The sequence below is a fragment of the Mandrillus leucophaeus genome, unplaced genomic scaffold, assembly GCF_000951045.1.
Source record: "Mandrillus leucophaeus isolate KB7577 unplaced genomic scaffold, Mleu.le_1.0 Scaffold70, whole genome shotgun sequence".
Classification (NCBI taxonomy): domain Eukaryota; kingdom Metazoa; phylum Chordata; class Mammalia; order Primates; family Cercopithecidae; genus Mandrillus; species Mandrillus leucophaeus.
This window is the reverse complement of record NW_012107586.1, coordinates 1,684,341-1,701,613: the sequence shown is the minus strand read 5'-3', so window position 1 is coordinate 1,701,613 and position 17,273 is coordinate 1,684,341. Positions and strand designations below refer to the sequence as shown.

At 43.1% G+C, this 17,273-nt stretch overlaps 1 protein-coding gene and 1 long non-coding RNA gene across 2 annotated transcripts; one reads left to right on the top strand and one right to left on the bottom strand.

Annotated features, from left to right (window-relative positions):
* Nucleotides 1–3,693: 3,693 nt before the first annotated feature.
* Nucleotides 3,694–4,836, bottom strand: LOC105528023. The gene is made up of 2 exons (XR_001004304.1): nucleotides 4,351–4,836; nucleotides 3,694–3,877 (listed from the first exon to the last, which is right to left on the bottom strand). It is a non-coding gene; the product is annotated as an uncharacterized LOC105528023 (long non-coding RNA).
* A 10,103-nt stretch (nucleotides 4,837–14,939) lies between these two features.
* On the top strand, nucleotides 14,940–15,545 carry TNP1 (transition protein 1 (during histone to protamine replacement)). Its single transcript, XM_011964570.1, has 2 exons — nucleotides 14,940–15,108; nucleotides 15,308–15,545. Exons 1-2 carry the CDS (start codon nucleotides 14,970–14,972, stop codon nucleotides 15,334–15,336), a joined length of 168 nt encoding a protein of 55 aa, XP_011819960.1. The 5' UTR covers nucleotides 14,940–14,969; the 3' UTR covers nucleotides 15,337–15,545.
* Nucleotides 15,546–17,273: the final 1,728 nt, after the last annotated feature.

Below are 17,273 nucleotides of genomic sequence, written 5' to 3'. Positions count from 1 at the left end.
CAGGAAGGGAATTATGTACAAAGAGCTCATTTCATCCCCCACCCAAAGCAGGAAAACACACAATGAAAATGTGGCTCTCTGCTTCAAAGAGGGGAGGGGAAATATATTGAGAATATACACAAACGAATAATCTAGTGAGTTGTCTTGCTCCAACATTATCATCTCATCGCTGCCATTGTTGTTGTCATACACCAACAATGCAGGTAGAGATCAGTCAGGGTCCCCGCCCTTCAGGAAATCACAAAACTGGAAAAAGACTCACAGGTCCAGGACCTGTTTAAGGCAATTCCTCTGCCTAACACAATGTTCTTGCTGTCCCAGCTATCAAGAAAGCATTTCGAGAACACAGTGTTATACGCACCAAAAAAATAATAATGAGTGTCAGGGGCAGGAGGACTATAATGTGTTAGGAGTCTTCTGTCCCAATTTGGAGCCCAAGTCACATCCAGACAGACAACTGATTCTCGTCTCTGTGGTTATAATTCTTATAATTTCCTCATTAATTTCAAACTATGCTTCAGGAAAAAGAAGGGATTCTGAGGCTAGCAATGAGATAGACTTGATAATGTGTGGTCCCAGTGATCTGAATAAAGATCCAAAAAGCAGGTTGCCCTGTATACAATTCCAGATGCTTGTCCTTGGATCCCCTACCTAGAATATCAAACTGTCCTCATTACTGTTTGATAAATGTGGGCAAGAGAGCAATGGAACCAACACAGCTGGTAGTGCTAGCTACCAAAAGTTTAGGACAGAGGTTACAAAATCAAATGTCTTCAGAGCTCAGGCAGATAGTATAAAGTAACACAAGCAGGGATTTGTGGAGACAGGCAAATTGACAAGTACGTGCCTCTTCCGAAAGATGCTTCTGAGCGCAAGCCAGTTAAAATCTAGTATTGATAGACATTGCACATTTTTAAGAGCAACCAAGAAGTCAAATATCTAGATTTTACATGAAAGTTCCTGACTTTTCCATGGTGGCAACTAATCCAAATGTTTTCTGCTCACTCCATATTGGCCTGCATAGGACGTCAAAGAAAACATATTTGTGGGCTGTTTCGGTTCTTGGGCCACCAGTTTGGACATAAGTTATGAGAGTTATCTTCTGTTATTGGAGAATGTATTGAAAGCGCACCATAATGGGCAACTATAAAATTTTGAAAAGCAGAAAGACTGGAGAAAAGTGTTAGGTCATGAGTTATAACCGAGCAAGAGGGACTGTACTCAGATTCACAAGCTTATGCTCTCTAATCTGGGACCAGTTTCAGCACCTGATATGATGAGTTATAAAGGATAATGGTGGCTGTAACATTATGACGCTAGTTGCATCATACAAAGCCCTGACCTGATAGCTGCCTCCTCCTGTCACTGATTTAATTGCCTGAGTAGCATCTGGCTTAGGACTAGTAGGTTCTGTCCCCTAGCCCTACTTCCCTGTACTCCTTAAAATACCCTTTTACCAGAAATATAAAATTACCAGTCCCATGAAGACAAGTATAAAGATAGCCTACTGCAGAAAGGTATCCAGAAAGAGGAAGAAGCCCCTGAGTAGAAGTAACAAGCTACCGCAAAGGGTTAATGAAACTCTTAGGAAAAGGAAGCATAATATTGACACTTAGGTGAGATCCGGAGAAGGAGGATTCAACCTCCCAGGGGCTGGAGGAATGAGGGTAGATAGAACCCTGCCAGCCAGCTCTACCTACCTCTTCGTTTGTGTGACTTTTTTGAAGGTATAATAGCACCACTCTGACTTGGGTCTTAATTCAAGCACATCCTAAGCTGTATAATCTTAAGCAAGTTAATCATTCCACCTGTTTCAATTATGAAATTGGGACCCTGATTACCTCGATGCTACAACTGAGATAAATGAAATAATGATTCCACAGTCTCTAGTGTAGGGCCTGACAAACTGCAGTCTGCAGGCCAAATCCAGCAAAGTTTAACTAAAACAAAGCCAGAGCCATTCACTTACTATGGCTGCTATCACCTGCAAAGAATAAAACACCTGCTATCTGGCCCTATAACTCTGTCGGGGCTCTCTCGAGTTGCCCTATCACCTCGTATAACTCACAAAAGCTGCTGTAAGGTATAGCTTGGGTCATGGTTGCTTACCTCATACAAGACTTTCATCAATAAATATTAAATACCCTAGACAGAAGATTCAAATGTTTCACATCCTGTAGTTCTCTACTATTATCAATTTCAAAATTTTCTTCTAAGTTTCAAGTTTGAACATGTGATAGATCTCCTGGTACTATTAGATTTATTCTGGTTTTCTCCTGGACTATATGTCTTAGACTATATACACTATATGTACATTTCTTAGAGTACATAGACATGTGAACAGGACCTGGCACGTGGGCATTATTCAATAGTAAAACATGTCCTATGTAAATGTAGCAAAAATAGTGAGGGTGGTGTGGAGGACTGCACCAGAATGACGCAGGGAAGGCTATTGACCTCTTTGCCTTTGCCTTCTCCCTGAGATTATGTCAGTGTATGCACAACATGATTACAGCCTACTACTGCCAGACACACTTATAACCTGTTACTGTAGCCAGTTACTACCAGAGGTCCCTGTAACCTGTTACCATGGCCTACTACCATAAGACATGTTTATATCCAATGATATAGCTATATTACTACAGCCTGCTACCACAAGAGCGACTTGTATTATTACTACATACACTACCTCAGGACACCCCGCTCTTGCGCCCAGGAACACCTGCCATAACATCTTTAAGCAGTAAATTGCCATCTCTCCGCACCCCTACACTAAGACCGAATGTGACCACCAAAGAGCAAAAGCAATCATCAAAGAAATGCAAGAAGCTCATCAACATCTAGGAAATAGGACAAAACCCTGGGGCCCACCTAAGTCAGCCAAACAAGAAAAAGGCAGTTTCTGCATCTTTCATGTTCCAAAGGAAATAGAGAATTGAGTTGTGAGGCCCCAACCTTACAGATTAGCTTTGGTCTTGCTGGTAAATGATTTTTAAAGATTGCATTTATGATTCTCGGGGGCAGGCAAGCTGTGCTTAGCAGAACTTTTGCAGTTTAGTGGTAATGGATTGGGAGTAAGAGATGATTTGGTACCTTTACATAAGTTATGCAAGGTTCAGGTTTAATTACACAAGGGATTCTATAAAGCTATAAGAATTATTTGATCCCAAATTGCCGAAACACTACATGATATCTAGAGCATACTACCAGGAGAAGCTCGAGGATGTTGTCCTTTAAAGAGTTCCAAATGTACATATGCCTTTGTAAGCGTATGTTGTGTCTTTGCACTTCCTCACATTTACAATTCCAGGACTTCATGATGGATGACCTGGGCTTGTTTCTAGGAAAACAAGCATCTTCATTTCTGCTAACAAATGAATGAGAAGTGTGAACTGTGGTGATCTGGTGGTTCACCTGTTTTAGCCTGCACTGGACTTGTTTAGATGGTCTATCAAACCAAATAAGCCCTTATCATATCCAGAAAGCACCTCAATTTATCCCAAACCAAAGCCCAACCACAAACATCATAGTAAATCTTTCAAACAGGAAAAAAAGGGTAAACTACATATTTCCTCCTGACTCATGTGGTTCTCCCTCTACTTATCACACCCATCTGATTACATGAAGGGCTAGGGTTCTAAGGTCACCCAACGTCACTCTTCAGCTGAACAGTAACACTCAAACACACCTTTGTCAGAGAAAGAAGAGAAATTTTATTTAGAGACACTGGGGTGGAGAGGAATAATCAATGATGATTATGGTGGTCTTGGGCCTGTACCAAAAGCCTTTCTTAGTGCTGGTTGTGGGAGAACACATGGCCCAGAAAAGCCCAGATTCAAGCAGCTTCTTCAACCAAAACATTGACATATTCTGCTGACTAAAGAGACAAATAAGAATATTAAAGATATACACTCCAAAAACCCATGTGTTTTTCATATAGGGACCTTCCCAACTCAGTTTCCCAGAGATTCCATCAAATAACAGACCTTCAAAGAGTTTGAGAGTCCCACCTCAAAGAGGTAGTCCAGGGTTTGTATGATCTCTCTTTACTGCATGGACAAGATTAGAAGGAGGCTCTACAGCACAAAGAAGACAAGCCATGAGCACAGAAAGCCTGGCTCTTCACAGGACTCATGGGGAAACAGGGAGAGAGTTGGGTGGTTGTTTTTTATTGGTGGGTGGGTGTTGGTAAGGGAAGGGATTGTTAGAGAAGTACTGGGGCCAGTCTTTAGAAGGTGATAGGAGATCTTTGCTTATGAAGAGGCATGACAGTTTGGGAGACTGGCAGGCATGGGTGACAATTCCTCAGTCCTGAGAGTCCCCTTTATAATCAGAAAATGTCATCAATACCTTGTCTTCTCATTCCTTTTCAGAGATAATTTCCTTGCTTTTTGCCTCTGTGGGGAATATTTCAGATGACATGCTGAATACCTACATCTGCAGGCCTTCACCATCTTCTGTTCCTCAGCTCTGGTCAGTACGAGGTTTTGGTTGAAACAGCAATATCCACCTGCTCCTACTTTTGTCCCTCTCTCCTACCCTAAATACATTTGTCCAAAGCAGTCCACCCATCATTTCCTTTATATAGTGGCTTATGACATGGACCCTCCTGGTAAAGGGACATGATGATTGATGGTGCCTTGTCACAATGGCTGAAAGTCAACATGAAAGCTTGGTTGAGTGGTTGGGGCAGTACTGAAATGTTGGATAAAATTAAGAAAATGCCTATTGGGATTCCTTAAATCAGCTGGCTTCCTATCAGGATAGCCCATTGGAACCCCCATGAATTACAGAAACCAAGCAAAATTCTCTATGCCTTTCAAATACAAGTCTAGCATTTTTAAAGCCTTTGTCTGCTGACACATTTAGGCATATATTCCTGGTTTCATTGCCTTACTTCTAGAAAGAGCTCCTGAGGGAGGATTTGAATAATGTACACTTTTTAAATGAATGTATTGAAGTATAATTGATATACAATTAACTGCACATATTTTAAGTGTACAATTTGATAAGTTTTGACATAGGTATATACCCATAAACCATTACTACAAATCAAGATAATAAGTACGTTCTACTGTGCTCCCTTTGTAATCTTCCCCTGCCCCTCCCCCAAGTTCTACTCTAAGTCCCCAAAATGTGGAATTTAAAGCTCTATTCCAGTTCATTTTCTAAATCTACTACCCCTGCCCTATCCCCTAGATCCCCACAGAAATATAGCTTCAACTTCAAGAAGCTTATATCTGGCCGGAGAAGGCATCTTCTATTGGTAGATATAAAATGTAACCAAACAAAGAAGTAACCATAGAGTATAGGGCCTTTGTTTTGAGTCTTGAAGCACATATGGAAGTTGAATAGGTGAAGATGAAAAAAATAGTACAAATCACTGAATTTCCTATGAACACCTGTACTTTTTCTACTTTTTAAATAACCCAGTTTGGTTATAACAGAGGTTCCCTGAAGGAAATAATAAAGGACATGGCTAAAAAGCCAGGTTGGGGTTGAAGATGGGGATATGGAAATTGAAATGCTTTAGTCAAAATGTCTACATCTTGTAAATGATAAAGAGTTTCTCAGATTGAACTGAAGAGTAACATGATTAGCCTTGCTTTATGAAGTTTCACTGGGCAGCAGTTTGCATGAAAAAAGAGACTCCAGCCACCTCCATGGTGATGTAGCCCAAAGGCTGATGAAGGGCTGCCACCTGGCATCATAGAAACATGGGCCTCATAAAGGGGGAAGAGCCCAACAACACACCTGGGCTTCAAGCCTAAGCAATGTAGCTCTGGGTGGTGCCAACCAGAAGGGTCAGGTTGGCAAGAAGGTCCCAAGAAATGTCATCTCCTCTCTTCCCTAAAAGCCTGGTTTCAAACACACTTCCTGAACAAGGGCTGTAGTGATTCACCCACTTCAAGAGGGCCAACTTCATGTTGAGGTCGTAGGGGGTGGAGGGGTGGACGTGATCATCCAAGCATCCCCCAGTGTCCCTCTAATATCCCACCTCTTGCAGACGCCCAAGAGGCAGAGAATGCTACAGTTCTCTTGTCATTCTTTTAACATAAGACCTAAGGTTTTAATCCTGGGTAGGGCAACAAAGGCAGAAAAGAAGAGAAAGAAAGAGAAGGAGGTAGAGTTGTATTTAAACCACATATGTGATGCTGAGCTTAATGTATTCTAACTCTTCTCTGATTGTCAGATGCTCTGCAGGAATCACCTAAGGTAAGGACAGAGAAATGCGATGAGGTTCCTCAAGCGCTCACACAGTGACTGACTCTTAGTAGGTCCCCTAAAAGTGCTCTGACCACCTCAAGTGTCACAGCTTCCAGTTTTGCATGCCTTACTTTCAACCCCATTCTCTCAACCCCATGTCTCTATCCCATTTGTCTACAGGGCATCCTTGGGGACATTGGACCTGTCTGGTAGACATTCAACCTATACAAAACTAAAACCAATTTTTTTCTGTTCACATCTGTTTCCCGCTCCTGTATCTACTCAGCAGTCATTCACTATTCACTTAGGGCAGCAGTCTAGGATTAAAACTTTACCCCTCCACGTAAATCATGTCAGTATTTTATAACACACCCCATTCTTCTCCAACTCCATGGTTGGCTTGGGTTAAATGGCTTAATATCACTAGAGAACTTACCATGTTGCAGGCACTTTCCTACAATAGATAACAAGTTAGACTTCAAGTCTTCTGTTGATAGCTGTCTTTATGGTGAACATTAAGTCAAAGATATCACCCTCTGGGTAACTGACCATCTTCCTCTGCATCCCTTCTGTGGCAGCAGTTAGAGCACATGCACTAAAATTAAGTAGATGTGGATCTAAATCCCAGTTCTGCTGTTCAGTATTTGCATACCCTTGAGCGATTTCCTGAAGCTCTGAGCCAGTAAGGAGGTGATCTCCAACTAGGTGTTTCATCTCCTCATTAGTAAAATAATAGGATTGCCATTAAGCCTGAGTCCTTCTCTCTTTAACTTACTGAAGATTTTTAAGGCTGGGAGAAATATAATGATTTGTCCACATGTAGTAAGTTGAGAAGCTTGGATCCAGAAAATCAGTCTGACTAAATATTGGAGGAAATCATCCCAGGTCCCCTGCTCAGCCCTTCTCTTGTAGATTGGTTCACTGACTTCATGTGGACTTTGTGATATCCCAGAGAGGGGAAGACCCAGTCTTCTTTGCAGCTGGGCTCCTTCTGTCTCAGAGCTGAGAATACAATCTTCAGGCAAATGACTGGAAAATTACCTTCAGGCCCTAACATCTCCCATCACTAAGTATAAGCACTAAGTGAGTGCATTCAGCCACACTAGGATACAGCAGAGCTGCATGTACCCTAGGACTCAGCCAGTTTCCTACAGGAGCATAGAAGAAAGCACCACTAAAGGAGAACAAGGAGAAGGAAGAGGAAGAGGGCAGTGATTGGCAAGGCTTGAGGGTAAGAGTAGGAGAAGTGAAGACAGGAGTAGTACCAGCTATGGATAGAGGATGTGTGTGAGGAGGGGAGAGGGGAGATGGTCATGGACCCAGTAATGAAGAGGCTAAGTTCATTCTCAGGCAAATGGCACAGCCTCAGTATGAAGCAAGTCATTTGCAAGTATTCATCAATCTCCCATTATGAATAGGAGATTTGACCAGCTCTCCTGGACTATAAAGGTGAACAAGATAGGGATTTTTCAATTTAGTTATCTGGTATTTGCCATATGTAGTGCCTTAAGTGAGGCAGAACAGACAGGGTGGGCTTCATAGTCATGGGACCTGTGCATCGCAAACGGTCTTATGCCCACTTACCCACACTGATCCCAGATTTATGCTCTTCTGTCACCACCTTGAAATTCTTAATAACTTTTTAGCAAGAGGCTAGCATATTCATTTTGCATTGAACTTCACAAATTATGTAGCTGGTTCAAGGGAGACATAACTTTTTTTATCTGGAGCATGTGGAGTCCTAATAAGTAACAACAAAGAAAGGACGCAAGGTGGGGGAAGGCCGGCCCCAGGCTGGAGGAGAAAAATAAACAATTTTTCTGAGAAATGGCTAAACACAAATAACCTGTGGGCACAATGACCTCCTTCCCCACATAGACCCAGCAGCACAACGTCATTCTGCACATAAATCCTATAAAACTCCCCTCCAGCCCCTGCCTCTTTGCAGACAGCCCCTTCTTTGCTGTGCTGCCCATTGCTTTCTTGCAACATACCTTCATACTTTGTCTAATAAATCTGCCTTTCTTTACCTATGATTGTCTTGGTAAATTCCTTTACTGCCCACAACACCAGCCCTAGCTAGTCACACCCACAAGAAAGCAGATGTCACAGGAAGTAGCAAGTAAGCTAGGCCAAACCAGAGCTAAAGAGGTAACAAAATCATAAGGGAAAATTTGGAAAATGTCAAGTTAGCCTTGTGTGCCCATCTGAAGAACTTCCTGTGGCTCTCCTGCTCTAACCAGAGACTTTTAAACCTCAGTTTTGTCTTTCCTCTCTTGCAACATGAAGAAAGTGCACTTTCACTGTTGCAGTAGTCTTAGAAAACAAATATTTCTACATAGTGACATGGTCCTTACTAGAACCCCAGAACATTTCCATGGTATGACCTACTACATTTCCTCCCCACCAAATAATAATAATAATAATAACAACAGTAATAAGGCTGCCAAGTATCTGGAATTTCTTGATCAATAAAATCTGATTACTTCCACACTCTAAAGCATCTGGGTCTTTCTTTGGTCCTTACTAAAAACAAAAGCTTTGCTTTGAACATTTCTCTAGGCAAGTCCCATCTGCTTCCCCAGAACAAGAATGTAATGAAGAGGGAAGTGTTACTAAACCTTTGTGCTTTGGACCACAGAACTTTAGGATTAGAAAGAGCAGCAAAAGATCTACTTTTTTCTTTTTATTTAGTATCAATACAACTAAACCTACTTTTTGAGATCTCCAAATATGAGAATTCTGCCCCAAAGAACAATGGGGAAACCTGACAGTGACACTGTCAAGCAAGCCTTTATTGCCAACTCTCTCTTTTAAGAGTTTCAGGACATGTAGTAAAATTATGCTTTGAATCTGCCTGTTCTTCTCCCTCAATCACCACTAAGACTAGGAAGTAGAGGCTTGGCAAGCCAAGTCAAAGAGGTAGGGCTCATTGTGATGCTCTCTCTTGGCCCAACCTTGGTCAGTAGAGTTAGTCAGATCTCCTGTATCCAATGCACTCTACCAGCCTGATGGTCACAATGCTTTGAAATCACCCATTATGAAGCCATTGACCTTCTTCATGTGTGGCAACCTCAGCCTGTCTCTGTGGTCCTTTTCCCCCCTTGATAGCAACTCTTTCCCCGCTTTCAAAGGGTCAGGTGCCCTAAAACTCTGAACTGATGGCCCTTGGCAGGTGGGATGATTTTAAGAGGGCCAAGGCTCCTGTACATGGCTCTTAGCACACAAGGGGAGAAGAGAAAAGCAGACCAAATGCACAGAAAATAAAAAAGAGGCCAGAAATTATAATTGCAGTGCATCATTGCATAGTGGCAGAAGCCTGGACTGGAGATTAAGAGATCTAGGTTTGAGATCTCACTTTGCCTATGATTTGTGACTTTGTCTGTTACCCTTCATCTCAAGGTCTATTTATTATAAAATTGTTCTCTAGCAACACTCCAACTCAAAGTTCCTTACTTCAGTTGCTGGATGGATTAAAACATATTATTCGTGACCACATGAGGCCAAATGATTTTAATATGTGTGATATTTTTGTACCATAACACCCTTTTCTAACACCCTGGGATGCAGCCCTACTTTTAACTTAACAGCTGAATGGAACTGTATTTCCAGTGTATTCGGAAAAAGGACATATTTTTTGTTACTATGTTATAGATGGGGATTAAGGGAGGCAGGTTAGTGGCTAGTGGTCAATGTGAAAACTTTATTTAGAACCCTCTGAAGCATACAATTTGAATTTTCTTTATGCACCATTATACCGTGTAGTTTTATTGTTAGTGGGACTTGGAAAGACAAAAGGAACAGAAATGATCAATTTTCAGAAGTCTGAAAATAATTAAAAGCAAATGAAAGTTTGAATGCTCTCAAAATGAGAACTTGAAAGTTGTCCAGAGGTCATCCAAATTCATGCTCTGCCTCTAAAAAGGACTACTTTTTTCCAGTTCTCCCTCTTTAATATTAGGTTCCTTCACTGTGATCATAGCAGGCATGCATGAAAGAAAAGGCTAATAGAGTGGAGACTCAAGGACAGGTTTGTTTTTAAGTCGAGAAGGGAAGGCACTATGGTGCAGCAGGCAGTCCTTGGCCTGGGGTCGGCAATCTTGTCACTATCCTGGCTCTTCCACCGCCCAGGTGTGGCCCCTGAGATAAGCCTCTTGGCTCCCAAAGAAGCAGGACAAGGTAGACCCTAAGAGCCTCCCATGACCATTGCTCTTGTGATAAATCTCTCACTTTAAGCACCCCAATCTCTCTCCTGAAAAAAGCAGAAATTGTTTACTGAAAAACAATTTGAGAATGCAGCAGAAAGAATAGGAGAGAAGCCTGATGGAAAAACGGGAAGGAACACCACCATATCTTCAGACAGACTCCAGGCCATCCTCAGAACCAAGATGCTGCCTATACCTCCAGAACTGGATGAAAAAAAGGTGTATGGAGTTAAGATCCTTCCCCCCTTTTGCTCTGCAAACTACCCCTAGGCCTTGGTCTCTGGCCTCTTCTTATTCCCTACTGAAGACAGTGAATGTGTTCTGAGTTCAGAGAGCTCTGCCCCTTGGTGAGGCACCTCTGTCAGCCACTTTCTCCTCCTCCAATCTGTCCCCACGCCCCTTTGACCTGTTCGAACAGCAGCAGCAGCAGCAGCAGTAGAGAAGACAGGGTGTGCATGTGAACAGGGTAAAAGGCCCCTGCTTTCCAGCCGAGGTCAACATCTGGAGAGACTTAGATTTCAGAGAGGGATTCAGACTGAGTCATCGACATGTGTAAGGACTGTCAGCAACTTTTCCGTGTTCCCTCTTCATAAGCCCCAAGTCTCAGCCTGCTGGGAAGATCCAGCCCTATGAAGGCATCTGCTGTACTCCCCGGGAAAATTAATGGAGTGAGTTTGAATTGGAGAGGTAACATGGAATCTAACTAGAGATCTGACTTCCAAAACAGTGACACCCTAAGCCTACCTTTCCTAGCCTAGGAAAGGGACCAGTGAGAGCACTGGCCCCCAAGCCCTTTCCTGCACTGCAACCCAGGCTACCCGTCTAGGAGATGCAGACACCATCCTGTCCATTTACCTGTCTCCAGGCAAGACATCCCTGGGCCCCAAGAAAGAAAAGGCTGATAGTGTCTCTTCTCAAAAGGCCAGGAATTTAGTTATCTCTCTTTCTGTGCCAACAATGATCAGAACATAGTCATTTCCTTTCATCAAGGGGAAAAAAAGTTAAGTCCCACCAGGGAAACTAAGGTATGAAGGAAACAGGTTTATGGGGCTGTCCCTGTTAGTCCTATGCTGAGTTATTTGAAGTCACTCATATGTCCTCTCTGTGCAAAGATAGCAGGAAAAAAAATGATGAGACAGTCAGCAGACTGGATTAACAGATGGTTCTCAAGGAAAGGCCTCATCCTGGACCTGCTAAGGGTTAGAAGTAGCTTACTGGGCTCTATCTAAATTGCTGCTAGCTTGAGCAACACTGGGGCAGAAATGGAAAGAGAAACAGAGACAGGCAGCAGTGGCCAATGCTCAGCTCTGCTCCGTCCTCCCTCCAGGAGGTCCGATACAGGAGCCAACCCAAACAGCCTACACACACCCACGCCTTGAGTGGCCTGTGAATCGCCTACCCCGTGCCCCACTGGGTTTTCTGCTGCTCAAGTTTCTCAGCATGGGTGTCTGGAACCAGAACTGCTCCTCAACTCTGGGCAAAGGGGACTTTTTTGTTTGTTTCTTCATCAGTTCCCAAGTCTGGCTGTCTTCTTCCCTGTGATCTCAACTTCTCCTTGGCACAGCAGGTCTTTTGAGGGTGGGAGGGACTGAGGAGAGAAATAGTATCCAATCTTCAGGACCATCCAGAAAAATACCTCTAAAACCAAAGAGACCAGTTTCTCTGTAAACATTATAGCCAATGGTGTCAGGCATGAGAGGCGGGCACAGAGCACCAGAGGACCTGTTGTGAGGACAATGTCTTCTCTCTTCCCTGCCTAGAAATGCCCCCACTTGTGCAAAGTCACTGTGATTGTGTTGAACTATCCTCATAATACACCAAAGCAGCTAGACTGAACAAATATTTACTGACCACCTAGTGTGGGCCATGCTAGTACCTGTGGAAAATGCATTAGAAATAAAAGGTACAGTCCCTAACGAGAAGGAGGCTATCGCCAAAGTCAGATCATTTCAGAGATCACCTAGCCCAACCTGCTTATTTATAGAACAAGGGAGCTAACGTCCAGAGAAGTCCAGTGAGGACCAGAACGAAGACACACCACCTCCTGTTGAAACCAGTCTAACACACATGGCTGGCAATGCAGGCATAAAACACGATTTCACACAATTAGGGTTGGTTGTCTAGACTTTAAAGCCAAGGTCATATGGATAATAAACTCTGAAGAAGTTTCAAAGGACAGTGAAAATTTGGTAAGTTGGGAAGTCTTCCTTAGAGATGTGGGACAAAGTGGGAAGGAACAGGATTTAGAAAAATAAAAGGACTTTTTAGTCACTGACCAAATGCATTTCACAAATATTTACTGAGCTTCTATTCTGTGGCAGGACTGATTAACTCCCAGGGAATATTCAGTGGTGAGCCCAATTTCTCAATTCCTGCTTTCACACAGGTCCCAGCTTTCATGGGGGCATGTTTGTAGAGGAAAGAACCAGCCTTGAGTGGACACAGAAGGTCTGGAGTACCAAAAAGCAAGCCAGTAGTCTGTTTTATAGAACTGCTTCTTTGTGTGAATAAAAGTCACCAACAAATCACCAACAGAAGGTCTCCAGAGAGACCTGCCTGGAAGAGGAAAATGGAAAGTGTCACATATGGTGGCTATTCAAGGAATCTGGGTTTCAAAACACAATTTGCCATCTATAGATATCAGAAAACCAGGGAGTGGGGCTTGAACTACATTCGCTCTTCTATTCAACCAACTTTTGCTAAGGATCTCCTGCACACAAGATGCTCAGTTCTTGAATGAGGATAATGGCAGTGGAGAGAGAAGGAGGGACAAATGGAAGAAATAGCAAACAAGTTCTATAGAAATCTGAATGAGGCGGGCACAGTGGCTCATGCCTGTAATCCCAGCACTTTGGGAGGCCAAGGTGGGCGGGTCACCTGAGATCAGAAGTTCAAAACTAGTCTGGCCAACATGGCGAAACCCTGTCTCTACTAAAAATACAAAAATTAGCTGGGCGTGGTGGCACGCCCCTGTAATCCCAGCTATTCGGGAGGCTGAGGCAGGAGAAATGCTGGAACACAGGAGGCGGATGTTGCAGTGAGCCCAGACTGTGCCACTGCACTCCAGCCTGGGCAAAAGAGCAAGACTCAGCCTCAAAAAAAAAAAAAAAAAAAAAAAAGAAATATTTTCAAAAGCATTTACTATGAGGTATAATGAAGGAAAAAGGAAAGGCTGGATGACTTATACACCAATAATCCTTCAATATATCTATTTGTAAGTGTCAAAGGCACTTCAAAGCCAGTATGTCATACCAAGTACATGATCATCACTCTCCCCATGTCTGGCCTTTATCCCCATGAATGGCACCAGCATCCAGATAACTGCATTATGCAGAAACAAAAGCCACACCCTTGACACCATCTGTTTCACCTCCCAAATCCAATCCATTACCAAGTCTTGGTCTCTTGTCTCCCTTATATCTCAATTACCCTTCCTGGCCAGACCTAAGCCATCATCAAATCTTTCTCTCTACTGAACCATTGATGTTGATAGTAGCATCTCCCTTTACACGGCTCCTCCAGTGAATACATCACCCAGTTGGCACCCTCTAATCTCACAAGCCATCCTCTTAACATTTTCAAGGGCTTCCCAATGTACTTGATCATGGTTTGATCTCTCTCTCTCCAACCTCATCCTGTACCATGCAGGGAGTTTCCCTCTGTCCTTCTCCAGCCAAAATGACTCCCTAAGTACTTATTCACTGACTTATGTAGACACCAATGAATGGCTTTCTCCCTAGTGGGCTGAGAGTTCCACGAGCACAGTATCTACATGTTTTTATCCTCCACTAATTTTCTACCACCTAAATGTATGGCATATGCTATGTGATCAATATCTGTGACCAAATTTTAAAAAACGATTAGGTTAATTGTTCTGAACCAGAGTCATTTTGTCCCTCACTTCCCCAGCCTCCCAAAGAAACAAGTGGCAATGTTTGGGAATATTTTGGGTTGTCATTAGTGTCCAGTGGGTAGAGGCCAGGGACGTTGCCAAACATCCTAGGATGCACAAGACAGCCCACCAAAAGTTACCCTGCTCATTGTGTCAATAGTGCCTAGACTGAGAAATCCTGACCTAGATGAAAAAGAAGGAATATTTCTATTTTGATCATATTGAATTGGGTTCTCTAGAGTCAAGTCCTTATAGAAATATATTTATTATCTCCAGATGCTGTGAGAGACTTAAACAGTGATGCATACACACCCACTCAATGACTGTTACATTTCCTACAGGCAGGAGAAGCATATTCGAATGGTCTCTTATACTCCTCTGATGCCTGGCACAGGGCTGGGATTCGGTTGCTCAATAACACCTCTGGGAAAGCCTCACTTAACATCAAAAGGACCTCAAAACTAAGGGAAACCCTTGAGCTGCATGAAAAGGACCACCTTATTTCACATATATGACCAAAGGGCAGCAAAGGTGAGTGACAGCACAATAGAGCCCCGCCCACCTGCTGAGCCACGCCCCTTCCCTGTCACAATGGCCAAGCCCTTAAATATCCAGACTCCTGGCCCCCCGGCCTTGCAAAGCCCCTCATTTTGGCAGAACTTACCATGTCGACCAGCCGCAAATTAAAGAGTCATGGCATGAGGAGGAGCAAGAGCCGATCTCCTCACAAGGGAGTCAAGAGAGGTGGCAGCAAAAGGAAATACCGTAAGGGCAACCTGAAAAGTAGGAAACGGGGTGATGATGGTGAGTGAGGAATGGGGAGGAGACTGCCAAACTTAGGCACACATTGCTGCCAGGCCCTCCCTCTTGGAGGCAGCCCTCACAGGACCCTGAAATCTTGGCCTGAGATTATTTCCAATAACTAAATGCAGATTTGAGCAATAAGAGTATTGATGGGAATGTTCTAATTGCGTCTCTGTTGCAAACCTGTCTTTTCCCACAGCCAATCGCAATTACCGCTCCCACTTGTGAGTCCTCAGCGGGCTCTGCCCTGGTGCACTTCACACAGCACCAGGCAGCAACAAGAACAGCAGAAGGGGGACTGCCAAGGAGAACTGATGTTAGATCAAAGCCAGAGAGGAGCCTATGGAATGTGGATCAAATGCCAGTTGTGACGAAATGAGGAATGTATATGTTGGCTGTTTCTCCCCAACATCTCAATAAAACTTTGAAAGCAGAAATGTTTCCTTTGATCCTTTGGTTGGAAAGACTTGAGTTCCTGAGCTAGGTGGGTTTGGGGAAGAATTGGCTAGTGTGAAACCATTAAATGTGACTTGGAAAATATCAAAAGTAATTTGTCCTCCAATTCCCTCCCACGGTGGTCCTACTCTGGCCACACACTATCACCATATTTGTCTTCATCCCAGTGTGCTGTCTCCCTCCCTGACATGGAAAGGGAGAAGAGATAAAAAGGGAGAAATGCATTCATTAGCATAAACCAAAGGATTCAAGCTGTTTTTGTTAGAGCTTAAACCAAAGGATGCAAGCTGTTTTTGTCAGAGCTTATATCACAGAGGTGTTGAAAGCTAAACTAAATCTAAAGACTTGGCCCGGAGATAGAGATCATTTGGAGGCGCTTTTAGAAGCTCTTAATTCATTGATCATATGGGCAGGATTAGCAGGCTAAGAGATGGGAACACCTTCTGGACAGAGATCAACATGCTATTTGTAAAGGATCCTATTAGTAACAGTGGAAGTGATGAGAGTTTAGATTTCTTTAGGTTATTTTGGTAACTATGTTGGGCTTGAGGTGGGCAAGACTGAAGAGTGGGATATTGCCTCGTAGCATGACTCTGTCATAAGCCTTAGTCCAGTGTGCCTGGAAGTAAGAATTGTCTCTATTTGAGTAGGCCTTATTAATCATTTGACAGAGAACTGACTTTAGGGATAGAGCTGGTTCTGCTCATTTAGGAAATTCCTAAGCCCTCACTTTACCTTGTCCCTGAGTTGTAACACAATTTATGTCTCTGGTCAAGGATATGACATTCACCCACTCAGAGGTGGATCGTATTTTTCTTAAGTGTTTCCTGTTGCCTCAGAGGTAGCTCCAGGGTAGAAATGAGACTCATATTTAAACTCAAGAACCAGCCACCCACATGGTTTCTGGGGAAGTAACCAGGAAAGGGTATAAGCAGGAAGGAATGAGGGGGCATGAGGTTAGACACGAAGTTTCCAGCAGTCAGGGGTGTGAGACATGGGAAGAGGACACTATTAAGTCTGAGCCTCATGCAAATGTGTGGGTACCAGGATGTTGGGATGAAAAGACTATTAAGGGGTGGCAAGGAGTGTTCCTGTGGGTCAGAAATCTAGAAATGCAATAAAAAACATGTTCATTTTTCAGATAAGTCATTTCACTTGTTGGGGTAAAATATTTCAAGTCCTCACTCTTCCATAACCCTAAGAAAAGAATGCACATGCTGATTCAGTGCTGTTTTCAAGTTCATGTGAAAAACATCTCTGCTGACCATCAGGCACACAGATACTGCAAAGTTTCCCATTGTCAGTTTCCCTTTTTGTCAAATAGGGATAGGGAAGATGCTTCATAGCCCTGATCCTCCATGGTTATGTCTATTTTACCTCCTAAATGTAAACTCAGATTAGTCTCAAATAATCCTGTGTGTGTCCATAGTGTCACTGAACGAAGCTCTAACTTCTTAGAAGTTTGCACATTTCTGATCTGGATTCCCTCCTTCGGAAGCTCTGAAAGAACTCATCAGCCATGGCTCTCACCCAGCTCTCACGCCCCCTGGGACTTTCTCTGCCTCTGTATAAAATATAAATGCTCCTTGCAACATATGAAATCTATAAAATAAATCCAAAAAGTAAAAATGGTTTAATTATTTTAATGTGCTTTTGCTGCTCTTGCTGTAAATTCTTTTAAACTTAGCCTTATAGGTTGGGTTCTCAGG

Bases quoted from the DNA above. Each gene is read 5' to 3' on its own strand.
- TNP1 (XM_011964570.1), top strand. From the start codon at position 14,970: ATGTCGACCAGCCGCAAATTAAAGAGTCATGGCATGAGGAGGAGCAAG. The intron at 15,109-15,307 runs GTGAGTGAGGAA...CTTTTCCCACAG, and splicing joins TAGGAAACGGGGTGATGATG to CCAATCGCAATTACCGCTCC.